This window comes from Erithacus rubecula (assembly GCF_903797595.1).
Source record: "Erithacus rubecula genome assembly, chromosome: Z".
NCBI lineage: Eukaryota > Metazoa > Chordata > Aves > Passeriformes > Muscicapidae > Erithacus > Erithacus rubecula.
In genome coordinates, this window is record NC_136661.1 from 17200436 (window position 1) to 17223410 (window position 22975).

Consider the following 22975-nt stretch of genomic DNA (forward strand, 5'->3'; position numbering starts at 1 on the left):
TTTTCAAAACAAATTGCAATTTACTGCTGGGTCAATAAAAACAGATTCCTGAAAGTCTGTATTCATGACCAAAATATACTTGCCTGCTCGCCTCTCTGTGACTGCACAATTGCAATATTACCATCACTGTCAACATCATAAACCACCACTCTGCCAGTGTAGTTGGATCTTGGTGCACCAGCAACAAAATAGACAGAGCTCATAGTTGAGAGAACAGCAACAGAATAACCTGGGGATAGAAGCCAACATTTAATGTATGTGAGAGACCATTAATTACAATTTATCAGTTGCTTATCCACAAAGGTACAGAGTATCAGTCAATCTGGTACGTTAATTGCAGAGTGACAATTCCAGATGGGAAGTTATGTTGTCACATATGCATAAAATTTGCAATATTCTCCTGGAGAGAACAATGACACACAGATCAAGTTGAAGCAGGTTTACAGAGTAACACAATAGCTTTAGCCTGTTGAGTAAAATGTAGACCACAAAAATGTCACGCTTGTGAAAGAGACAAGGAAAAAGTGTGCAAAAAGTATCCTTGGAAAGAAGAAATAAAAATAAATATGAGGTGAACGTTTGAACCAGTCTTGGGAGGAACACCTAGCTCCTGCAAAGTCTGCAGTGCATTTTCCCACAGCTCACCAAACCACAGACCAGTGGTTTGTGTGAATAGAAGAGGCTACATTAACAGCTTGTTAGCTGAAGGGTTGATTTAACTTCTTTTTAACTTCTTTTTTAATCCTCATTACCATTATTCTAGCATTGATTTGCTTTTAGGAAACATAATTTAGTACCTGCAAAAATGTAAACATGTATTAGCAGTACAAATCTGCCATTAGTACGTACTTTTGGTTTCTGTGGCTTAGTTCCAGAAAATTTATTTTAAGCAAAGAAAATAAAGTCATGCTTTATAAAGTCTATAGTTAAACTAAACAACAAAATGCCAGTGATGGGACAGAAAATACAGATCTTTAGCAAGCTGCAGAACAATATGAGGAGCACAGTCTGAAAGGACTATGACTTGATCTTTACATCACACTGGTCTAATTCAGATTATTTGTTCAGACCAGAGTGAGAACAACTTTTGTGACTGGAAGTTCAATGAGCAACTAAACACGATTTTATTTTAAGATATTTCAAGATTTTAATTTTACAAGATTTTACAAGTATACACCTTCCTAATTAACACAGAATACAATAATTTGCAGTGAGTGGCTGCAGTGCAGAACAGGGGCCAATTGATCAGGCTGTGATGTTCTAGCTGCTCTTTAACTTACAGTCCCCCAAACTGGTGAGAGTGAGCTGGTATGGAGAGCTCTTACTGGAGGACAGGAAGTGGAAGGGAAATAAAGGGACAGAAAAGGCAACAATATTGTTTACTCCAGAAAAATTAAAGTAAATACACTAAAACTTCCTTGTAGAGAAAGGAAATTACCTGAGCTTTTTAAAATTATTAACAAAACTAAGTAAGACAAAGTCTGAAGAGGTCATACATTCAGAAGACCTACTGCCCATTTGGTTAGGTTTAGATTTATTCATTTTGTTGAATTCAAGCAATACTGAGCCATAGGGGGAAAAACAAGAACATCTTATTGCAAAAAGAGCATATTATTAAACACTTTCAAGAAGGAGAAAGTCACAGATGCTTAATGTAGTAGCATTATTCAGGGAACAGCATAGCAGGCATGCTGAACATTTACAGAAAACATTTCAATGCACTGAGAATACTGGCTTTACTGGGTCACAAAAACATGTCAAAAATACATATGGAGATTATATTAAAATCTCTATTAATTGGTAACAATAATCAAAATCTACAAACTGAACTGGAAAAGGCCAAGTGAACAGCAAGAACATATGAAACAATGGAATGCCAATCAGCTTCTCATCCACATTGAACTGGGACACTCAAATATTGTAACAGAAGCAACTCATAATGATCAGTATGATTCACTAAGCAGCCTTTTCAAATCCTGTGATTTACTATGTCTCTGTGACTGTGCTGGTTTTGGCTGGAATACAGTTAATTTTCTTCACAGCCGCTGATGTGGAGCTGTGATTTGGATTTATGCTGAAAACAGTGTTGGTAACACAGGGATGTTTAGCTCTCTCTCCGAGCAGTGCTCACACAGTGTCAAGGCTCTTTCCTCTCCCCACCTCACCAGGAGGAGGCTGGGAGGGGTCACAAGGAGTGGGCAGGGACACAGCCAGGACAGCTGCCCACAAACGCAGGGAGTGACTGCAGGGGTGTCCCATTCCATGTGGTGGCATGCTCAGCATGGAAGGAAGGAGGAAGAAGGAGGGATGTTCAGAGTGATGGTGTTTGTCTTCCCAAGTCACAGCTGTGTGTGTTGGAGCCCAGCTGACCTGGGATGGATGAACAACTGCCTGCCCATGGAAAGTGGTGAATAAATCCCTTCCTTTGCTTGGCTTGCATGTATGCACGATGGAAGACTTCCACTTCATATCTCAATCCAGGAGTTCACTCACTCTGACTCTTCCAACTCTCCCCCATTTTCACTTCCCTTAAGAGGAGTGACTGAATGGCTGCTTACCTGCCAGCTGGGGTTAAACCACAGCTGTGACAATGACTGATTTTTTTTTTCAGCTTACCACTTTGATATTAGTAGAACTTAAAAAAAAAGTTAAGTTTTTATTCAATAAACTGTTGGCCAGTAAAAATAATGTTTTTTGACCAAAAATTCTTTTAACATTCTCAAATTTCTTAATTTCTTAATACAAATCTGGCTAGAGGAGAACTTTCCAGCTTTTTTAATATCTTAATCAAGGTTTCATAGATTTCCAGATTTGTATTTCAGTCCCTTACCTAGATATGAACTATGATTTCTGTCCTGTAGAATCTTCTCAAACACATGGCTTGGAAAGGTGGTGACTCTGTCTGAAGACTCCTGAACTATTGTTCCACTCCAGTCATAGGCCCCAACTGCACCCAGCAGCAGAACATCCTTTAAAAAAAAAAAGTCAGTATTTTAAAACTACCTGATTTAGAAAAAGTGTGAGCAAAGCTGAAGGTCCTTAATGCATAACTTCCTACATCACTGTGTTTATGCCAGTGATGCAGCCTAAATCCTGCAGGCAGCTGACTGGAGCTGCTCATAGCTGTCACTTTTTTTGCAGGATTTTACTGCCCTATTAAAGGGATTTTCACCCTCCTACTGCAGGAGGATAAGTGATTGCTTTGGTTCCTGTGGCACTGCAACTCATGATAAAATGGGTTTATTTAAACACTGTGATAATTTCCTAAGTCTGTCCACTCTGGGGTTGGGCTTGCTAAGTCCATGCTTTTATGCACCCATGATTCTCAGAAGACTGAGGATCCCACAAATGCAGCTGTACAAAAAGCTGCAGCCCCTTTTCTCTACAACAGAAGTGCCAATGACAGCACACTTCAGATACAGTTTAATGCTTTATGTAAGGAGATGTTCTTGAGAGAGCAGTTAAACCTATAATCCAAATTAGAATGGTTTATTATACGGAATGTTTCATACAGAAACACTTAATTTATACTTGTACACAGAAAACAAACATAGTTTAGTTTATTCAAGTATTCTTCACTAAAATTCTTCACTAAACTGAGATACTGCTACAGAAAACTACAATAAAATTGAATGCTCAATTTTCCTGAAAAAATGCCCACGTTTCTCATCTTTTTGCTATTTCTTAGCATCAACTGCTTCATAATTTAAAACTTCAATTTGTGCAAATACAGAGAACTTATTAAAATTATTTCATTCATCTTTAAGGGCTATAAGAAAGAAACAGTCTTCTTGTATTTTCAGTTGAAAGCTCATTGAACCACATTTGGATTTTACAAGGAAGACTTATTTGATAAAGATAAGGTTAAAATTGATTAGCGTTAAAATATATCTGATTTTTTGGTTCTAGCTTTTAAGTGAAGTATGCTTTAAACAACTATTATTAATTTTGTAATTTATAGACAAATTATTTTCAGACTTCATTTATTTATATTTTGGTGACTTCCTACCAGCTTTACAATATAGCTAGTCACAAACATGGAGGAATTAAATTTTTCCTGCTTCAGGAACTTAGAAATCACAGAATTAATTGTATTAACACATCTTCAAATTAGTACATTAAACAAACTATAATACAACTACACTAATTAATATATATTAAAATAATAAAATTTAAAGGATAATTTGATATTCTCCTCCTTGTAAAAAATTCTTAAAATTGGACATTGTGTTTTTATTTTTCTTTTCTTACACTCATGGTACATATCTACAACTATTTGTATCATTAAATAACTAAACTCACGTACCTTTTTTTGTGAGTAATATGCACTGAAGCCCACCTGTGACATTTCCATTTGGAAAGTATCACCTTGATCAGTACCTGGTAAAACAGATATGCATATATGGTTGTCTCTATATAACCACACAAAATCCAGTCTTGCTGCCTCTGAGTTTAGCTACAGGGGCCATGTTTATCCACCAGTTTGGCTAAAGCACTTACAAACAATGGAAATCAGAGCTGGTAAACTGTAGAAATTTTGGGGAATTTAATGGCAAATTGATAAGATGGAGCCAAGAGCCATGCTATAAGTCTCTTCTAAAAAGGGCAGAAAATTATGGTTAAAGAGAGATGGTTTGAAACAGTTTGCACAATCTTGTCACTGGGGCTGGTCTCTTTTTGTGTTTCCTAGGAAGCATTAATATCCTGAAATAACAGCTTTAATGACTGTATATTCACAGCTTTCAAATAGGAGATTTTATTTTCAAATAAATTTTCATTTCTTTTCATGTTTTCATTATTTTCACTTCTAAAAACTGTTGCAATTATCTGTGACATCCATTTCCTAAGTTTGATGGGTGGGAATTCAGTGGCAGTAGTCAGTAAAAAGACTATTCCCCTGCTTTGAATAGAAGCATGGGCCTGGCAAAGGATAAAGGAAGATGAAAGAGAAGGGATGATTTCCTCCTGAGCACAGGAAAGTGGCAGACATAAGCTCCTTAAGGAGTTGGGAGTAGGCTACCCATCTCCAAGGCAAGGTATGAAATTAACTTAAATTTAAAAGCTGGCTTTTGGGACAGCCAAAGTATCTCTGTGCCACCTCTGCAACACCTTCCTCTTCACAATACACAGGAGTGTGGGTGGTGCTAGGGAGGGGGCCTGGTAGGCACCACACAAACTGCATTTTCAGTTCTGCAGTCAGTAACCTAATCTTCTGTTTTGTTTTGTTTTTTAATTTAAAATGGCTTAGGATTCACACAGGTGAAGCTCACAAGCATAAAGATACTTTTATTATTTTGGTGGTAGCAAATGCATTTGGCTGCATATGGAAAAGCCCCCATGTCTGAAGCCCCTGACATGCTAGAAATGTTTTCCCCAAACTGCATAAATTAACTTAAGGCTCAGGCTAATCAGGGTAGAATAGCTGGATGAACATCTGTGAAAACCAGATCCCTCTTTGTGAGCAGCCTGCAGCTCCAGCTACCCCTCATTTTCAAAATACTGCACTAAACTCAAGCTAAATAAAATCCTAAGCTTATCAGCTAGGAGAATTTGATCTAGTTTTTCAAAGATGTGGAGCATTACCTTCTATACTAAAAATACGCTCTCCAAGCGTTCCTGCTTCTTCCAGTAGTGCAGCCTCAGATGACACATTGAAGAAATACTTTTCTGTTGGGTGACTAGCAATTCCCTTGATTTCTTTAATCAGGTTTTTAGTATCAAGTTCATTCCTTAGTAAGTATCCCAGAACCTTGTGTAAAGAAACAAACAAACAAACAACAAAATAAGAAGAGAGAGAGAGAAGTCATGGTGCTACTCTGTTTCCTTCTGTACTATTTTAGCAAATACTCTACATACCAAAAAAAAGTTACTTGTATTTATATTACCAAATTGCTTATTAGAGTTCATTCCAATGCAAGGAACCATTCACACAGGAAAAGTACATAAGGCCTGGCAAGGGAAAAAATCACTGAAGCTGCTCAGGCAATTCTAATCTTGCTTTTTCAGCCAGGAAAAAGACCAGTATTTCCACCACTTCAGAGGATTTGTCTGACTTTGCTTCAGTCTCATCAGTGTAACAGTGTGTGCAATACATACCACTTTAGTATAGAACATGAACCTTCACACATACACAACAAAACAATCTTTCAAACATGCAGTAATGTATAATTTTAGTATTACTTACAGCAATGCCAAATCTGGTTATATTGTCTTCATTGCATTTACCTATCACTGTTTTCAAGTTGGAGCCATCATGAGATTCACCATCTGTCACAACCACCATGACTTTTGTGGCTGTTGGGCGTCCTCCTGATTCAGCTGAGAAGGCATACTGTCTGTTATAAAACATGGGGTTTATCACACTTCAACCCATAATGGATGGAGTACAGTACATAAAACGAGTATGTCCACCACTGAATTAGAACAAGCTGCTTCTCTAGTGCATAAGAAATATAACCAAAGAAACAGAAAAATATGTAAGACTGGAAGGATCGGATGGTGTTTCTGATAAAAATGTAAATTCCAGGGAAAATGATTTTTTTTTGTATGCATATTTCTAAATGAAAAGGGGATTTTATCAGAACTATTAAAGTTCTATGAAACCAGGAATTGGCATCACCAAGCTCAGGCAAAAATGGAACAGAATTAAGAACAGGCTCCTTAATACTACTGAAAATATTGACTCCATTGAAGGCTGACTCTGTTCCTAAACCAAATTCTCAAGTTCATTTGATTCAGCATGTCCTAGAGTTCTGTACTCGATTAAACTTCAAAACAGCATCTTTTTGTTGAGAAATAGAACTGGTTTATAAACATGTTCAGAGTCATAATACATTAATTTAATTTTCCTTTTTTTTTCACATTCATGGTGCTGCAGTGACAACCTGACAAGAGGTTTTGTTTTCTCTGCAGTCAACCAAAGCCTGATGTGCAAACAGAAATATTGCAGGGCCCACTGAATCCCACTTCTTTCAGTGGTTAGGTACCTTTCCTAAAGCCTTGTCCACTCTGTTGGATGCACTGTCATATTTAGAGATCTGTGACATAACAAGAAATTCTGCTGGGTACCAGACTTCCTTCAGAGTAGAGTTCAACCCAATGGTTAACAATATGCTTTTCGGCAACTCTAGTTTTGCATATTCCTGTACCAATCTGCACGGGGCACTGATGATGAATTCTGCCTAGTGCTGGGAGTTTACTCTAGAGGCCCTGGGCACACGGTCTCCCAGTGGGAATGAAATCCAAGGTGTTCTCTTGCCATGTAAGGTACGTTACAACAGCTGCGCAGTAAATCATCCATGCATCTCACCTTGCATTGTCAATGGCTTTGAAAGTGTTAGTGAGATCTCCTCCCTTCTGAGACGTTTTCTCCATTGCTTTAACAACCTCATCTTTTGTTTGATACGTATTCAAGTTGAAGACCACACGAGGATCGTTAGCATACTGAATTAAACCCACCTATGCAATAAAAAATGGGGTTAGATTATGGTGCTTTGCAATTAGTTACACAGAGTCATGATGCCTACTTATGTGTCAGGTTGGTGTAAAAGGTCTGCAGATGCACAGTTCTCTTTCAACACAAACAAAACAAATTAATATTAACATACTTGGAAAGCAAAGAAGGCTAAAATGCTCTTGCACTTTATATCATTTGTTATGGACTACAATATGTTACTGCAAATCTAAAATAGTGGACAATAAATATTTGCTTGGTTACTTCTGGAAGGGCTAATGGATAGCAATAATGCAAGGAGCTCTGGGAAAAATGAGAAAATAGCAGCAGCTCTACAAGCTGACAGCACCTCAGTCTGATCCCTTCTGAGGAAGTTCTAAAGGTTAGTTACTTTACAGCACTGCAAACCCTACTTGTTTTTAATATAGGTGAAGCTAAAGACATATGATAAGATGTGCATTTAAAACAAAAGGAAAAATGAAAAGATGCTAGAGGTGAGGTTCAGAAAGAACTGAGCAGGAAGCCTAGCTTTTAAGCACCTCACTTCCAAAGTAGCCCAAGGAAGAAGGCAGCCTTTGGGAGAGAGATATCCAGTGTCCCAGTCTTTGTTCTCAGAACTGTTTAGGGAAAATGGACAACTGTAAAGACAGAAGACGTTTAAAAAAAAAAAAGAAAAAAAGAAAAGGCAGTAAATTTTTCCCTACCATTACAAAATCAAAAGGAAAAAACCCTCAAAGATCAGTGAGTAAACCAGCAAGAAAAGCTCCTGTTTTAAAGATGTGGCAGTTGGAAAGTAAGAGTTGTATGAAAAGCTCACTAAAAATCTATTCTACTTTTATCACATCCCCGAAGGCTATTTTCAACTTCTTTTACATCTAATGCATGAAAGAAATCTGGCTCTACTAGATACAATATAGACTCCTATTTCAGTTATTTTATATTTTGGATCAAACTACTAATCCCTTTTGAAATGGGACAGCCTTGAGATAAAATTTCCTGAATTTTATCTGAATAGGAAAACTGTGGTTTTGAGGGAGGTACTGTAGTTACACAAAATCACATCTGGTTTCCTTTCAAACTGGTTGGTTTAGGTTTTGTTTAGTTTTTTCAGTCTTTCTCCAATAGGTCTTTGACTTACCTGGGTCTTGTTAAGGCCTATGTCTAAGCCTTGTACAAATTTTTTCAAAAATGCCCGCACTGCATCCCAGGGATAAATACTGTTTGACTCATCACAAACCACCACAATGTCTATAACAGAGGAACACTCTAAAATAAAAATAAGAAGTGGACAATAAATACACTTGCAGTCTCAATATACTCTTCAGCTAAATTCAGAGCATATTTAGGTATTGCACACAGGCAACACTTCAGATCAGAAGGCTTTGCCAGAATGATGATTCAATAGAAGCATATATGCAGGTTTTAAGTCAGCACTGGTGCAATGCCTCTGAATACAGAGGATTAAGACCATATTTACATCGGGATCAGATCACAATTTGTAAGTCTTGACATATAAATCCCGGATCTTTGCTTTTGGCACACATATTTTTAAAGAAATCAAAATTAACAGTCTCCAACACAGTATCTGTTGATTTTGTTTGACATGTTTGTTTGAGGGGGTTTTTTTGTTTTTGTTTTAATTTAATCCATTTTGCACAGGTTGCCTTACTTTGAACAGCAGGAGAAAAGCTTCTTAGGATCTCAAAACTTGGACTGACTTCAGAACAAACTCCTGTTGCATAGTATTGTCTTCCACACTGCTGCGCCCACAAGGGACCACAAGTCTTAAAAAAAAAACAACAAAAAGAAACTATAAAAATAATTATTTGTCTGACCATAACTATTAAGAAAAAAATAAACAACCACAAGCAGGACAGGCATACAGGATGAGGGAAGCTCTCGGCATATGGGGACAAACCCCTCCAGCCATCTCCCAGGCAGGGGAATTCCTGCCGGGATGTTCCCCCGCCCGCGGGGCCGCGCTGCAGCGCCAACGGCGGCCGCCAGGTGGCGGCAGCGCCCCGCGCACCGGGCCCGGGGCGGCGATGGCCGGAGCGGGGGGGGGGGGGCAGTGGCCGGAGCTGGGGGGGCAGTGGCCGGAGCGGGGGGGGGGAATGGCCGGAGCGGGGGGGGGGAATGGCCGGAGCGGGGGGGGGGAATGGCCGGAGCGGGGGGGGCAGTGAGCGAGGCGGGGGGGCAGTGGCTGGAGCGGGGGGGGCAGTGGCCGGAGCGGGGGGGCAGTGGCTGGAGCGGGGGGGGGCAGTGGCCGGAGCGGGGGGGCAGTGGTCGGAGCTGGGGGGGGGGGGCAGTGGCCGGAGCGGGGGGGGCAGTGGCCGGAGCGCGGGGGGGGGCAGTGGCCGGAGCGCGGGGGGGGCAGTGGCCGGAGCGCGGGGGGGGGCAGTGGCCGGAGCGGGGGGGGGGGGCAGTGGCCGGAGCGGGGGGGGGGGGGCAGTGGCCGGAGCGGGGGCACCGACAGCTCGGATCCCCCACGAGCCTCGTCCCAACGGGAAGGCAGCTGGCATTCCCAGGGTAAGCTGCCCCATCCCCGCGGTGGGCACTGCCCTCGGCTGCACCAGCGGAGAGCTCGGCCCTGGCCGCGCATCCCAGCCGCGCGTTTGGGGAAATGACCCTGCTTCGCTGCTGAAAACAGCCTCTGCAGAAAGAAGCGTTTTCGGCTGGACCAACCCGCTGTACTTCTTTATTCATCTTTGTACGTACTCCTATCAACCACATATTAAGACAGTATTTTGCCGTGAGAATATAGGGGACTTTGTGTGTGTGTGTTGAGCTGGCAAGCTGGTGGGTGTATTTCCTTCTTAAAAGAAAACATTAGAAGCTCAAGGAAATAAATATAACCTCTACATAACCTCTGTCCAAGAGTTCTGTGAGATATTATAGTCTCCTTATAAATACACTCTGGTTGCACCCACCTCAATTTAGGAAAAGAGAGAGTTTTACACTTTCCTCAAGAATATTGGAGGGCAGAAAAAGGTAATTAAATTCAAAGGTAAATCAAAAATGAGCTAAATCACCCACTGATCTCCCAGTGAGAGACAACATCAAACTATGCTAAGATATTTGACCAGATGGTGGATTTTCTAGACGAGAAAGGAAGTGTATCCACATTATCTGATCTTGAGATAAGTGCCTTTTTTTTAGCTTCTACATGGGACATGGCTAGTTCTTACTGAAAAAGACAGATTTTCAGAGATGTGAAGAGTACAAAATAAATCATCTATATGAAGCTGGAGGAGGATTACTGGCCTTTAAAATTAACTTAAAGGTCTTTTTAGATTGATCTTGTTTGCCCATTTTCTAAATTTTTTTTCTGTATTGGTGATGGTAATCTTGGAGCAAAAAGCAGAAGTGTTCTAAATCTTTGTTGATCTTCTGAGAAAAAAAAGGGAAAAGCTAATGTCTAGCATTGCTCAAGTCAGAAATTTAAGAAGCATCATTACTGAATGGGAGATCACACGTCAAGGGCAGATGAACTTGAAAGGCAGAATGTTATAAACTGATGTAGGCTTGCCCTTCAGGACTAACATTAAGAAATGTGGACATAAACTGGAAGGTCACTGAATGGAAGGGAGAGAAGTAGATGGATCGGGCACCAGATGACTGCAGGGTGACTGCAAGCATGCAGACAGCAGGCAAAGCAAATTTGGCTTAAAGATACGTGATGAGAAGCTGTTGAGTTGGGAAATACCAAATACTGTATAGTATCTGGGAAAGACTCACGTGGAATTCAGCAGAGACCTGGTCACTGATGTTTGAGAGAGGTGTATTTTTAAAAGAACATTTTAGCCTAAATCTCTGTATTTGTTTAGCAAGGCAAAGGAGAATGGTGTTTGTGGGCTGTCAAACAGAGAAGGGAGATTTTACATGCAGGGAGATGAGAGCTGCTTCTTTCAACTGAAGGCACAGCACTGCCCAGTAAATAAACTGATAAAAATGAATGGGAAATCCAGAAAAACCTTGTTAAACATCAGTGAAATTCTTCAGCACCTCTCCATCAGGACTAAGCACGACTCAGAAAAATGTAATGAGTGTGTGGGAAATGACTGCCCTGCACTCAGAATACCTGTGGGAAACAATCCCTGGCATCAAGCAGCTGGAGCAGCAGCACAGCCTGGGTCAGCACAGCTGGTCAGTGCCAAAGCCCAGGCACTGAGCACCCAGCACAGGCTGGGACAGGCTGATGGAGGCTGAGAGGGGCCACAGCAGGAAGGAGAACAGTCAGCTGGGAGGAGGAGATCCTAAAATAACCCAAAGAGCCCATCAGGGGCCAGCTGCCACAGACAGGCTCAGAGCAAAGTCCTGGTGGGAAGCAGCTTGCAAGCAGGAGCAGGCAGTCCATGGGCTAATACCTCCACAATAAACTCATGGGGTTTGGGTATTTGTAGAAGCTGAGTTACAGATAAGCACCTATCTCCAGTGCCTCATTCTCCTTATGTCAAAAAAGAAACTCCTGTTGATGAACTCGTGACTGTTTATGTCTTAGAATTCAACGTGGCTATTTGTGGCTTTTTTTTTTCTTTTTTAAATCCATGCAATTAAAGAAGAATCAATCAATAACATGTGGATCAGGAAATACTTTTAACACAGAGAAATTCAAATATTATTAGAAAATACAAATTTCCCTGCATGAGACATTTTAAAACACTGCAGTTACTCATATTAAAAGTGTGTATGCATAGGACATTAACACTAATTGAAAGTACTATTCAAGAGAGAATAGGATTTTTTTAATCAAGGCCTTTTCAAGCCACAAGAAAATTACTGTTGCTGTATTTTGAAGTTATGAATAACTTTACTAATTCCACAAGAACTGCTGGGAAAGTTGGAATTAGGCATACCTCTAAGTATTTCAGTTAACTGAGCTACTTGTCAATAAATATAATAAGCACTTGAATAGTTTTGTGATTACTAGGAAGATGCAGCAAAAATACACAGCTTAAGGACAGCCTAGAGATCTTCTCCCTGTAATTTATTGTTTTACTTACTGCACATGGCTACATCAAACTGAAATACACCTACATACCAGTTTTTACTCTCATGGTTAGGATCATATAAAAAAGCATATTTAACAGGCTTTCACTTCCTTTTCAGTAAGAATTCTGTTTTGCAGGCTCCAAGGACAGGGGTTTGTGGAATATACACTGAGAAAATGCATCCTCTTCCAAGCTCACTAACCAAATAAAACCAAATCCAAAGGACTAGAAATACTCAGATATCTCACTTGCCTGTGCAAGTGTGAATGATAGAGGAGAGATTATATGAAGTCTTGTGAAAGCATAATCAGAACTATAAGAGACTGCCTTAAATAATTAATGGTATAAATATTATTGCCTATATTGTCTGACTTAAATTACTGAGACGTTAATTAGGATAAGATGTTTAGGTAAATGACAAAGGAGAGACTTCACAATTTTCCTGTATTAATGATACATTTCTCAATTGATTTTGGACCTGAGGTGATTGCAGTGGGATGTACTAATCCATGCTGCATAATAAGTACATTTAGCTTGGATTTAGGAAAAAGTGTGGACAATTCTGCTTTCTTGATTCTCCTCAGAAGTTTATGTGTATACTGCATATGATCTTGATACATACCAAAAATCCTCCAGTTTTTGAGTTCTGTATCAGAGTCAAGCCAAGGTTCATGTCCTCTTTAATTTCAGTCACATTTGGAATGTTTATTAAAGCTGAAATAAAAATAGATTACATAATGACAGAATAATAAATAAGATGTAGAAGTAATTTACTAAGTTAGAATTCCTTTCAAAAGCTTGATTTTTCAGAATCTAAGGTGCCTTTTCCAAATGGCTGCATACAATTCTGAGACAAAAGAAACAAAAACCAATCTTTGGGGGAAAATATTGCTAATCATTAAATATAGACATTAGTTAAGTATGGTCATTTAGAGTATCTGCCCTCAAGAGAGCTGAAGGCAAAAGAGAGGAAGAAACAATCTACCTATTGCATATTTTTGTCTGGCTGAGTAGCTGCAGCTGAGTAGCTATTGTTACATTCCTCAGGACACCAGACTCCTCTAATCCAGGATCAGGCTTTACACACAAAACTGGAAGGGGCAGCGGAGGGCAGAAGTGATCTGCACCACAAATAAACCTGAAGGAGGCACCTCAGCCCACTCTGCTGCCCCATATCTTCATTGTATCCAAACCTGAACTCCATTTTATAGTTAGTTTTCAAGCAGAGACACATGCCCCGCCTGGTTTGGGAAGGACAGGGACAGGCACCCCCAGCCACCCACCCCTGATGCCAGCACAGAGCCCTGTGCCTGCCCCTGGCTCTGGCACCCACAGTGCTCCTGCCCCTGGCTGGAGGGAGAGGATCCCAGGTGCTCCAGTGGGTGACACTGAGACCCCAGTGCCTCCAGCACCTGGCCTGAGCCAGTGCCAGGCACCGATTTTGCTAAGACAGGCTTGTCTCCTCAGCACTGGGCAGCACACAGAGACCTCCACAGAATTTGAACTGTGGAGACAGCTACTTAAGAGAAGATTTAATAGGGTAGATTGGCCTTGTACAAGCACAACAGAAATCTGAACAAGTGCAGCAAGACCTTGTTAGCACATACCTTGTAAATTCAATTTTTTGCATGTGTTTTTGGACACACCAACAGGACATGCATATATATCTCCTGTTCTGTTGGCAGGATAGCCACTCCAGGGTGAACCAACCAACAACCTAAAGGAAAAGGAACTTCATTAGGTCCTTGGTGATACTGAGAAAAGTTCAGCAGCAGCATTGCATGGCACACTACATGATAACAGGTGGAAAGATATAGCACCCAAGGCATTCAGGGTAGGAGTCTTCTCCAGAACTGCACTGGATTTACCAGGGGCAGCTTTGGAGGAGAAGAATGGGAGAGCTTCTGGGGATTCAGCTGCCTCAACATGTACTGTTTTTAATGTGATATTATGTCATAAGTCAGAAGAAATACAGTGAAAGTACTAGTATATATAGATACATAAAATATTTAGAAATATATATGTTGGGGATTGAGAGACATATAACTGATGGTTCTATCAGTTAATGGCTAACTGATTCCTTTTAGGTTTTTCTTTTAACTGATAAGAAGCATTTTCTACAGGATCTGCTCAGCAAAAATCAAACACATCTGAGCTTGAGCACTACCACACCTTGATCACATTGAGTCAGAAAGAAAATACTGCAGCTGGTAACAATCTGCTGCATAAAGCCTGTAATCCTGAACAAGAAAGTTAATACTTACGATCATTTTGTCTACAACACAAAGTGATTCATGTTCTCTGACTCATTCCTTCATCTGCCATAAGGTTTACCCCCAACAACTACTCCTCAAGACACTTTTAATTTTTATCTGAAAGCCTTCACAAAACTGTTTAGTTCACTTTCTGGGAATACTGCTTAAGAACACCTATTTAGGTGTTTGGTTTCAGATTCTCTTTCTTGTGTGTCTGGGTATTTCAAGAATGCCTAATTCCTTCTCAATTACCTTGCTGGAAAAGAGTGATCATGCAGGCAGCAGGAACAGGACTTTGTGTATTTCTAGCATCTCTAAATATGCAACTTAAGTTCATACAAAACAGCTCTCTCTAACAAAACAGTGTACATTGCAGTAGCTGTGAGGAGGCTTCAGATTTTCTTGTTATTTTACGAGTATTTCTGAGCCTTTTCAGAACAGTGGAAACCAGAACCACCAAGCTGAGGACCAAATAAACAGAGCTCATAAGCAGCTACTGCACTGGTTATGTGCCAACAGATAACATGATCTGCAAATACTTGCAGTGACACAGTGGGCTGGAGCTGGTCAATAGTGGGAGGAAGAACAGGAGGAAGACATGGTGCTGCACCCTCTCACCTTGCTAGGTACTACTGAGTTAGGTACGGTTACAAAATGCTAACTGTGCTGATGGAAGAGAAGGGATAGGAGTTTTTGTGGAAACAGGAAACAGTTTTAAAATGGATGGTGACACTGTGTGTGCAATGTCTGAAACTGGAACAGCTTTCCAGCACTAACTGTCAAGCTGAACATTGCACTGTGCACATTTATAAACACTTGTATTTTTTTTTCTAAGTTTCCCAGAAGGCAAACATATTTCAGAGTCCTTGCAGGATGACAGCTCGTGTTCACAGAATGGCCTTGTATCTTGGAAATACCCTCTGCAACCACTCCCATCTGGTCATGAAACTCACTGTGAATCTCTGTGTTGTGCTGGCACCGTGCTCAGCCACAGGTTTTCCTGAGAGCCCAGAGCACAGTGTTCCACTCACATGAAGAGAGAGTGAGAAGAGGAACAGAAGCATGCTTGAGGACTCGCTGACCTCTAATCCAAGCCTAACTCCAAACCCATTCCGAACTCCACCCCTGCTACTGACATAATATAGAGACAAACATCATCCCGCCTTTTGGGTTTGCTAAAAGCTGCTCTCTCCTTCTCAGCATGCATACTTTTGCTCATTCCATGGCCATTATTTGCTTCCCATTTTCCCTGCCCTCAAAAATTACCTGCAATCCAGACATCTGGTTACACCAAGGAACCATCACTTCTAAAACTTGATATTCACAAGCCAATTTTACTTTTGCTATCCCTGAAATTAACCTTGGAGCTGCTGCATAGAATAAACAGGAAAATGTAAGATGAAATAAGACAAACTTCTCTCATTTTAAATCCAAATTTAGATCTATGCCAAGTAAAAAAACTTAATTTTGTCTTTCATTAGTCTTTCACTCCTCACTGTTTACTGGGACTTATTTTTCTGTATTCCTTGTAGATTTGGAGAGTCTGTAATTCTCAATGTCACACCTACGTTGCAGGCCAAAAGGTGCCACTCCATACACAGAATTCACACTTAGAACTGATGGTTACTGATGGTGATTTTCAGAAATACACGGAGCTACTAAACCCGTTCCATTATTTGACTGAACTAGTCTAACCTGTCATCAATAAATGATTGAGAAAAAATTATTAACTGACTTATGCCAAGATTAGCCCTCTACTTTTAACTGCCAGCCTTAACAGGTCTAGGAAATAACATAATTTTTATTTCTGTTGTATTCTTTGTCTTATTTATGTTTAATACCAGCTTTAATCTACATAAGTAATCTGAAAGTCCTACTTGCCTTTCAAAACTAACATAAACCATGACAGTGGGGAGTTACACAACACTGCTCTGGGAAAATGCATGTGTATCTTTCACATCTGAATTAAAGACAGCAAGAGAATATCTGGCTAGCATCCTGCTAACTACAAAACTTTTTTTTACTGTAAGTGGACAGGATGCACAAGACAAAGTGAAAAAGAATATGACAAGAAAGAATGCAAGAAAGTAGTACTAAAATACTTGAGAATTCTTGTTTCCAAATAAACTGCATCATGTATAATGCATTAATTAAGGCTCTTTTTCAGCCATGAGTTAAATATTTATTTTTACAAAACTACTTTACAGACCATAATTACAAAATACTATAGTAAGTATAATGTAGTATTGCTACTGATGTCATTATTCATCTTCCTAATCATTCTCCAACACTGTATGCAAAGCAATGACACTAGGAAGTGAATGAAATTCAGCAGCAATGCCTCACCACACAAGCTGCAGGAGTGGCAGATCAACAGGATTTATTTCAGGGAAATTATACCATGAAAAAGCTAGTAATCAGCAAACTGTGATGTAGCAGAAAGCAAAGTCAGAATTCATAGCAAGGGCTGAATTCCCAGCTGTTGTCAGAGCATGTTTTATTTTTTCTGGTTTCTTTTTTTTTTTCCCCACTCTCTTTTCATGCCTTTGCATTTTATTGTGTTGTTTTGTTCTCTAAACACGAAGATGGCTAATAAGAAAATTAAAGCAGAAAGAAACTCTTAGATCATCATACATTTTTCCTACAATTACAGGAAGTGGTGAGTAGATATGAAGACTAGAAAACTCTTCATGCAGAGATGCTTCTTTGCACACACTAAAACACTTCTCACCATCTAAAACTTTTGATCCTGTCAACACAAATCATGAGTTGAAAAGCTACAGCAAGCTATAGCAAGACAGTTTGAGTGAGAAACTCAGAAGTCCTAGAAAAAAGCAGCCAGAGCTTCTCCAATAAGGAAAAGGGCAAAGTGTGCTGTATGCAGTCAGGGAAAACAAAACTGGGTAAAGAACTCAGCATTAGCAGTGGTTCTGGCACTGAAAAGACATAGCTGCAACAATGGCAGCTTCTGTTAGGAAAAAAAAAAAAAAAAAATTACCCTCCTCAACAGAAATGGTCTCATTAAAATCAGAAAGCTTTGCAAATTTACTGATTTCAATAGAAGTTCACACAGAAATGTGTATTTTTGGCAAAATATCTGAATTACCTGAAGTGGTCTCCAGAATACCAGGAGAAAGGTCACTATATTTGGTGACCTACGAGCAGTAAGCAAAGACTTTTAAAATAACTTTTGGTAGTGCAGTAATTATGTGATACAACAATAAGTGCACTGTATAATAAGGTGTCATTACTGATAAGTGAGATGAAACAAAACATTTTAAGACACAAAAATCTCACAATATAAGTTCAAAACTAAAATAATTTTTAAAATTGCCAATTCTAATCACACAGACACAGCTGAGCATGTGTGAGAAGACGTGTGTGTAGGAAAAAGGATTTTACAGCTATCTACAGCTATTGTATCTTCCTCAGGTTTCAAACCTGAGACAGCTATAAACTCTCAGCATGGACTGAGTACTGTTATCTCTGAAGAATGTACTGTCAGCTGCTGTTCAGGGAATAAACATTCAAGATGAACTTGACAGGGCACAATCTGGCTTTCTAAAAGATTATGCTTATAAAATAACAGAAATTTCAGTCTCAATTTAAGATTCAAATGCAGATGACCTATTGACAAGGAGAAACTGTTTCTGTGGTGGCTAATTACTTGTGTGGTGAGCTGCTTTCCTAATTGACGAGTTTCACTGGTATACACAATTTTCCTTGAGTTCATTAAAGAGCTCCTGTTTCAAAATTCCCACCAGACACTGTGAAAAGCTTGAGCTGTGCTTGACTTGCAAGTTTGTCCTTATTTATGAGCATCACATGCCATCAAAGCTCATCAATGCACAGTGCCCAATTATCCTGGATTGTCTGTCTCTAACACAAAAAAGTCTTCCTTGTTGGTTTGTGTCATAGCATCCCAACATGTACCAGACACTTCAACAGCCCTGCATTCCCTTTTGGAATGCCTTCCCTCTTCCCACTGAGCTCATCTCCAAGTAGAAGTGAAAACCAGTACCAACTCTGCAAAAATTATCTCTTTTTTATTTCTTTAGCTCTTACTGCCTCAGGAGAAACACTGCTGAATAATATAACTGGCATCTGTATTTCTGTATGTCTCCCTTCTTTTTGAGAGAGTACAGGAGGTTTTTTAAAGCTGCATTTTATATAGCACCTTGTGAACTTATTAAGCAAAATTTAGGAAGTGATAAAATTTCTAGTGGACCTCAGGTTCTGGATAATCTCTTTTGAGAAGAGATGGCACCCCAGCAGAACATGGTGCTGTGAACAGCCCAGGCACTCTCTGTGCCTGGACAGAATTTTCTAATACATCACATTCTTGCTGCACAGTGACAATCTCTTCACAAAAGCATATGGTGATAACTGCTCCCCTCAGACAGAAAAATCACCCTGATCTAATCTCAGATTGTTTATCTTGTTCCCAGCTCAGCCATGCCAACAAGAACTCTCTGTGCATGGATTGCAGCCTCTGTGTTGCTCACAGGAGAAAACAACTCTACTGAACAACTTGAAAGAGATAAAGAGATTCAATGTTCTGTTTGGGGTTGGGGGGCAGTTGTCTGGTTGGGTTTTTTGTTTTAGGTTTTAGTTGGTTTTTTTTGTTTGTTTGTTTCATTGTTTGGGTTTTTGTTGTTTTTTTTTTTCTTTTTTGTTTGTTTGTTTGTTTTTGTTTTGTTTTGTTTGGTTGGTTTAGGTTTTTTTTAATAATGCATACAGGAAAAAGCTCTATTGTCCCAAGAAAAAGAAAATGGCCTAGAAATTAAGAGAACAAGACAGTAGAACAAGACTCCTTTTTCTTTTATGCTTGCCTAATGATTTTTTGAGCAGGAGGCTGAAAAGGGCTTTTCTTCACAGAAGAGTTGCTAACAAGTCCTAGTTACTTGAACACAAGCTGATAAAATTTCACTGATTTTTGGAGATAGGTCAGACACCATGCAGTGAAAGAACTAATGGTGAAGTGCCTACATACCGAAAAGTTTACCAGATTCAAAATATTCATATACTTAGGATTGGTAGGTATACTTAGGATTGAGATTGGTTGAACTCCATGGTCATAAAGATCTTTTTCAACCTAAATGATTCTATGATTCTGTAAGGAAGGAGAAGTTAAATCAAAGTTACTTTTTTTCCTTCTATCCAGCAAACATTATCTAAGAAGGTCATAGAGGACAAGTTTTTATATTAGAAGCAAAAATAAGAGGAAAATATAAAACATAAATAGCTTGAATGGATCAGGCAGCTATTGCTTCTTCTATTGCAAGCTACTGCAAGCTTACAGAAAAAACTCAGAAGAAGTATAAAACACAAGGCAATTTCTCCATGTACGAGGCAAAAATATACAATTCACTACAGGCACACATTCTTTTTCTCCTTCAATGGCTTTACAGAGAAGTTTGTTTTTTGGGAGGCAGTTTTTTGTTTTTGTTTCTTGGAGTTTTTTGGGTGGTTTGATTTTTTTTTTTTTTAAGAGTTCTCTGTCTGATCTGTGGGTGGCTAAACACACAATTAAAGCAGGCAGAAAGGTGGTGAGAAGCCCCACAGCATCAGAGGAAGCGTGGGGGTAGGTTGGAAGCCTACCCAACTGAGGGAGAGGAAATGCCAAGGTCTGAATTCAGCCCTTGAATTCAGCCCTGCTCTCCTCTTGCTGTGTCTCCTGGTCCCTGGAAGCAAACACTGCTGAGAAGCTGGGGGTTCTACCTCTGCCTGCAGCCGAGGAGCCTCTGAGCACAAACATCTGAGCTGCCCCAGTAATTCTGTACCCACTGTTCCAAACTCCACCAGCAAAATCCATTTTCATGTGCATTCCCGTGGATTTCAGATTTCAACATCTTCCTCTTTACAGAAATAAGTGCAGTTACTGAGTCAGGTGTCTCTTAAGCAGAACTGCCAGTTTGTGGCTATTTGGTTTCTGACACAGTTCCTGTCCGTGGAGGAGGACAGGTCTGAAGAGTCTCAGCACACCATAATACACGTATTCTGGTGTGGCTTTCTACAATTTCATGGATACCTAACAGCCACTTAGCAGTGCAATAGTTCTCAACCACTTTCAAAGACTTACAGTCCTAACACAGAGACACCTTAAGTCTTGTGCCTGTTGAGGCTGCAGAAGAGAAAATAAAGTGTCTTCAGCTAAAGGTGCTCACTCTTAGTAATACATTAAAGCTCTTTTTGAGACCAACATTACTAGGAAAAATATTTTACTAATTGCTCATCAAGCCCAATGTTGTGGCAACAGTGAATTTCAGGTCAAATTTTGTGGCTGAAGAGATGTAGCAGACACAAGACTTTGCTATGATTGCATTATGATATACATCCTAATACACCATCCCACAAGAAGCAAAGAGTTAACACTGTATCAGACACAAAATTATATCAATTTAATTTAATTTTAATATTAATAATTAGAACTCACCAGAACTAATAGCTTGTTTTGACCTTAACAATGTTAGAATGGAAAAATATGCCACAGATATATATAAAGTGTAACAAGGATGCTCTGGCTACAAAGGAATGAAATGCAAGTTAAAATTCTAGAGAAATTGTAAGCCTAAGGAAATTAGTGTATTGGAAATGAAGTGTAAGATGATCATAAGAAAGACCTGGGGTCACATGGTGTTAAGGAAAAAACAGTGAATCATCGCATGCATATATTTTTAGAATACCTCAACTTGTGTTAATAATATTAGTATTTATTTGTAAAAAGATAGCTCTGATAGAAAAATGAATTAGCCAGGTTTCCTTTAAATTAAATGTGGGAATTGCAAGAGTTGCAACGTCTTGTACTTAACCTTTTAGCAGGACATAAACCAAGCCATTCAAACTGCTTACCATTTGCCTTGTTCATTTATAAACTGTTGAACTGCATATCCAAACTGCTCTCTTGGTGGACCAGAAAATATTTTTGCTTCCAGGAGCCCAACATTGTAGGCTTCACAGCAATTATGAAGAATGCCTGTTAACAGAAAGATTGTGATTATCACAGAAGCAATTACAGAAGAATTTTGATTCCAGTGAAAAAGGCTCTTCATCTGCAACAGCTCCCCCAACAGAAGAAAATAAATACAGCCTTTGACACATACTTGAAAAAACAGTGTTTTTGCTACAGTACCCTGGCCATGTGGAATGCCTCTCTAGCACTCTTTAGTGTGTTGTATTACTGTGGGCAGAGATCAATGACTCATTCACTGTTTGCCTTAACAAAAGTTGCAGCATTACTAATGGGAATGTTTTAGTTGAATAGAGGCAAAATGTATGATTCAGAGGTCTGTTATCCTCCTTTACCTTCAGGCATAAGCTAAGCTTACAGCACAGCAAGTACATCAACAGCCTGCTGAGGTACACTAGAATCACAGAATTTTTTAGATTGCAAAAAAAAAAAATCTTACTCAAACCACTGCCAAATCCACCAATAACCATGTCCCCAAGAGCTACACTTATGCAAAAACTTTCAGGGATGCTGATTCCTACACTTCCTTGGGCAGAGTATTCAATACTTGACAACCTTTTCCAGGAAGAAATTTTTCCTAATGTTGAGTTTAAACCTTCTCTGGTGCAACTTGAGATCATTTCTTCTTGTGCTACTGCTTGTTACTTGGGAAAAGACACTGACTCCCACCTGGCCACAGCCTCCTATTAGGGCAGCTGTAGAGAGTGATAAGGTCACCCCTGAGCCTCCTTTTCTGCAGGATAAACACCCCCAGCCCCCTCAGCTGCTCCTCACAGCTCTGGTGCCCCAGACCCTGCCCCAGCTCCATTCCCTTCTCTGCACTCACTCCAGCCCCTCAGTGTCTCTCTTGCACTCAGGCCCAGAGCTGGACACAGCACTCGAGGTGTGGCCTCAGCAGTGCCCAGGACAGGGGGACAATCCCTGCCCTGCTCCTGCTGCCCACACTATTGCTGATCCAGCCAGGATGCCATTGGCCTTCTTGGCCCCTGGGCACACCCTGGCTCATGTTCAGCTGCTGCCACCAGCACCCCCAGGTCCTTTCCAGCCTCTCTGTCCCAGCCTGTGGCACTGCCTGGGGTTGTTGTGAGCCAAGGGCAGGACCCAGCACTGGCCCTGTTGAACCTCACACCATTGGCCTCAGCCATGATCCAGCCTGTGCAGATCCCTCTGCAGAGCCTTCCTGCCCAACAGCAGATCAACACTGCTACGACCCACCTGAAATGTGAGTGTGCACTCTACCCCTCATCCAGGCAATGGGAATATCAAAGCAAAACTGAGCCCTGGAGCACATCACTTGTGGCTGTCC

General features: G+C 40.1%; 1 protein-coding gene across 2 annotated transcripts in view; it reads right to left on the reverse strand.

The window, feature by feature from the left end:
* ITGA2 (integrin subunit alpha 2) overlaps window positions 1–22975 on the reverse strand; it is a 65824-nt gene that overhangs the window by 25255 nt on the left and 17594 nt on the right. Inside the window, exons 2-12 of one of the 2 annotated variants that reach the window (XM_079330224.1) lie at window positions 21552–21675; window positions 14052–14161; window positions 13067–13158; window positions 9123–9237; window positions 8592–8719; window positions 7310–7458; window positions 6185–6335; window positions 5584–5749; window positions 4307–4380; window positions 2831–2969; window positions 84–229 (exon numbers count right to left, since the gene is read on the reverse strand). In XM_079330224.1, coding sequence (XP_079186350.1) covers window positions 84–229; window positions 2831–2969; window positions 4307–4380; window positions 5584–5749; window positions 6185–6335; window positions 7310–7458; window positions 8592–8719; window positions 9123–9237; window positions 13067–13158; window positions 14052–14161; window positions 21552–21675 — 1394 coding nt within the window. Of the gene's footprint in view, window positions 1–83; window positions 230–2830; window positions 2970–4306; window positions 4381–5583; window positions 5750–6184; window positions 6336–7309; window positions 7459–8591; window positions 8720–9122; window positions 9238–13066; window positions 13159–14051; window positions 14162–21551; window positions 21767–22975 lie in introns of those variants that run through there. The other variant, XM_079330223.1, reaches the window with a different exon arrangement.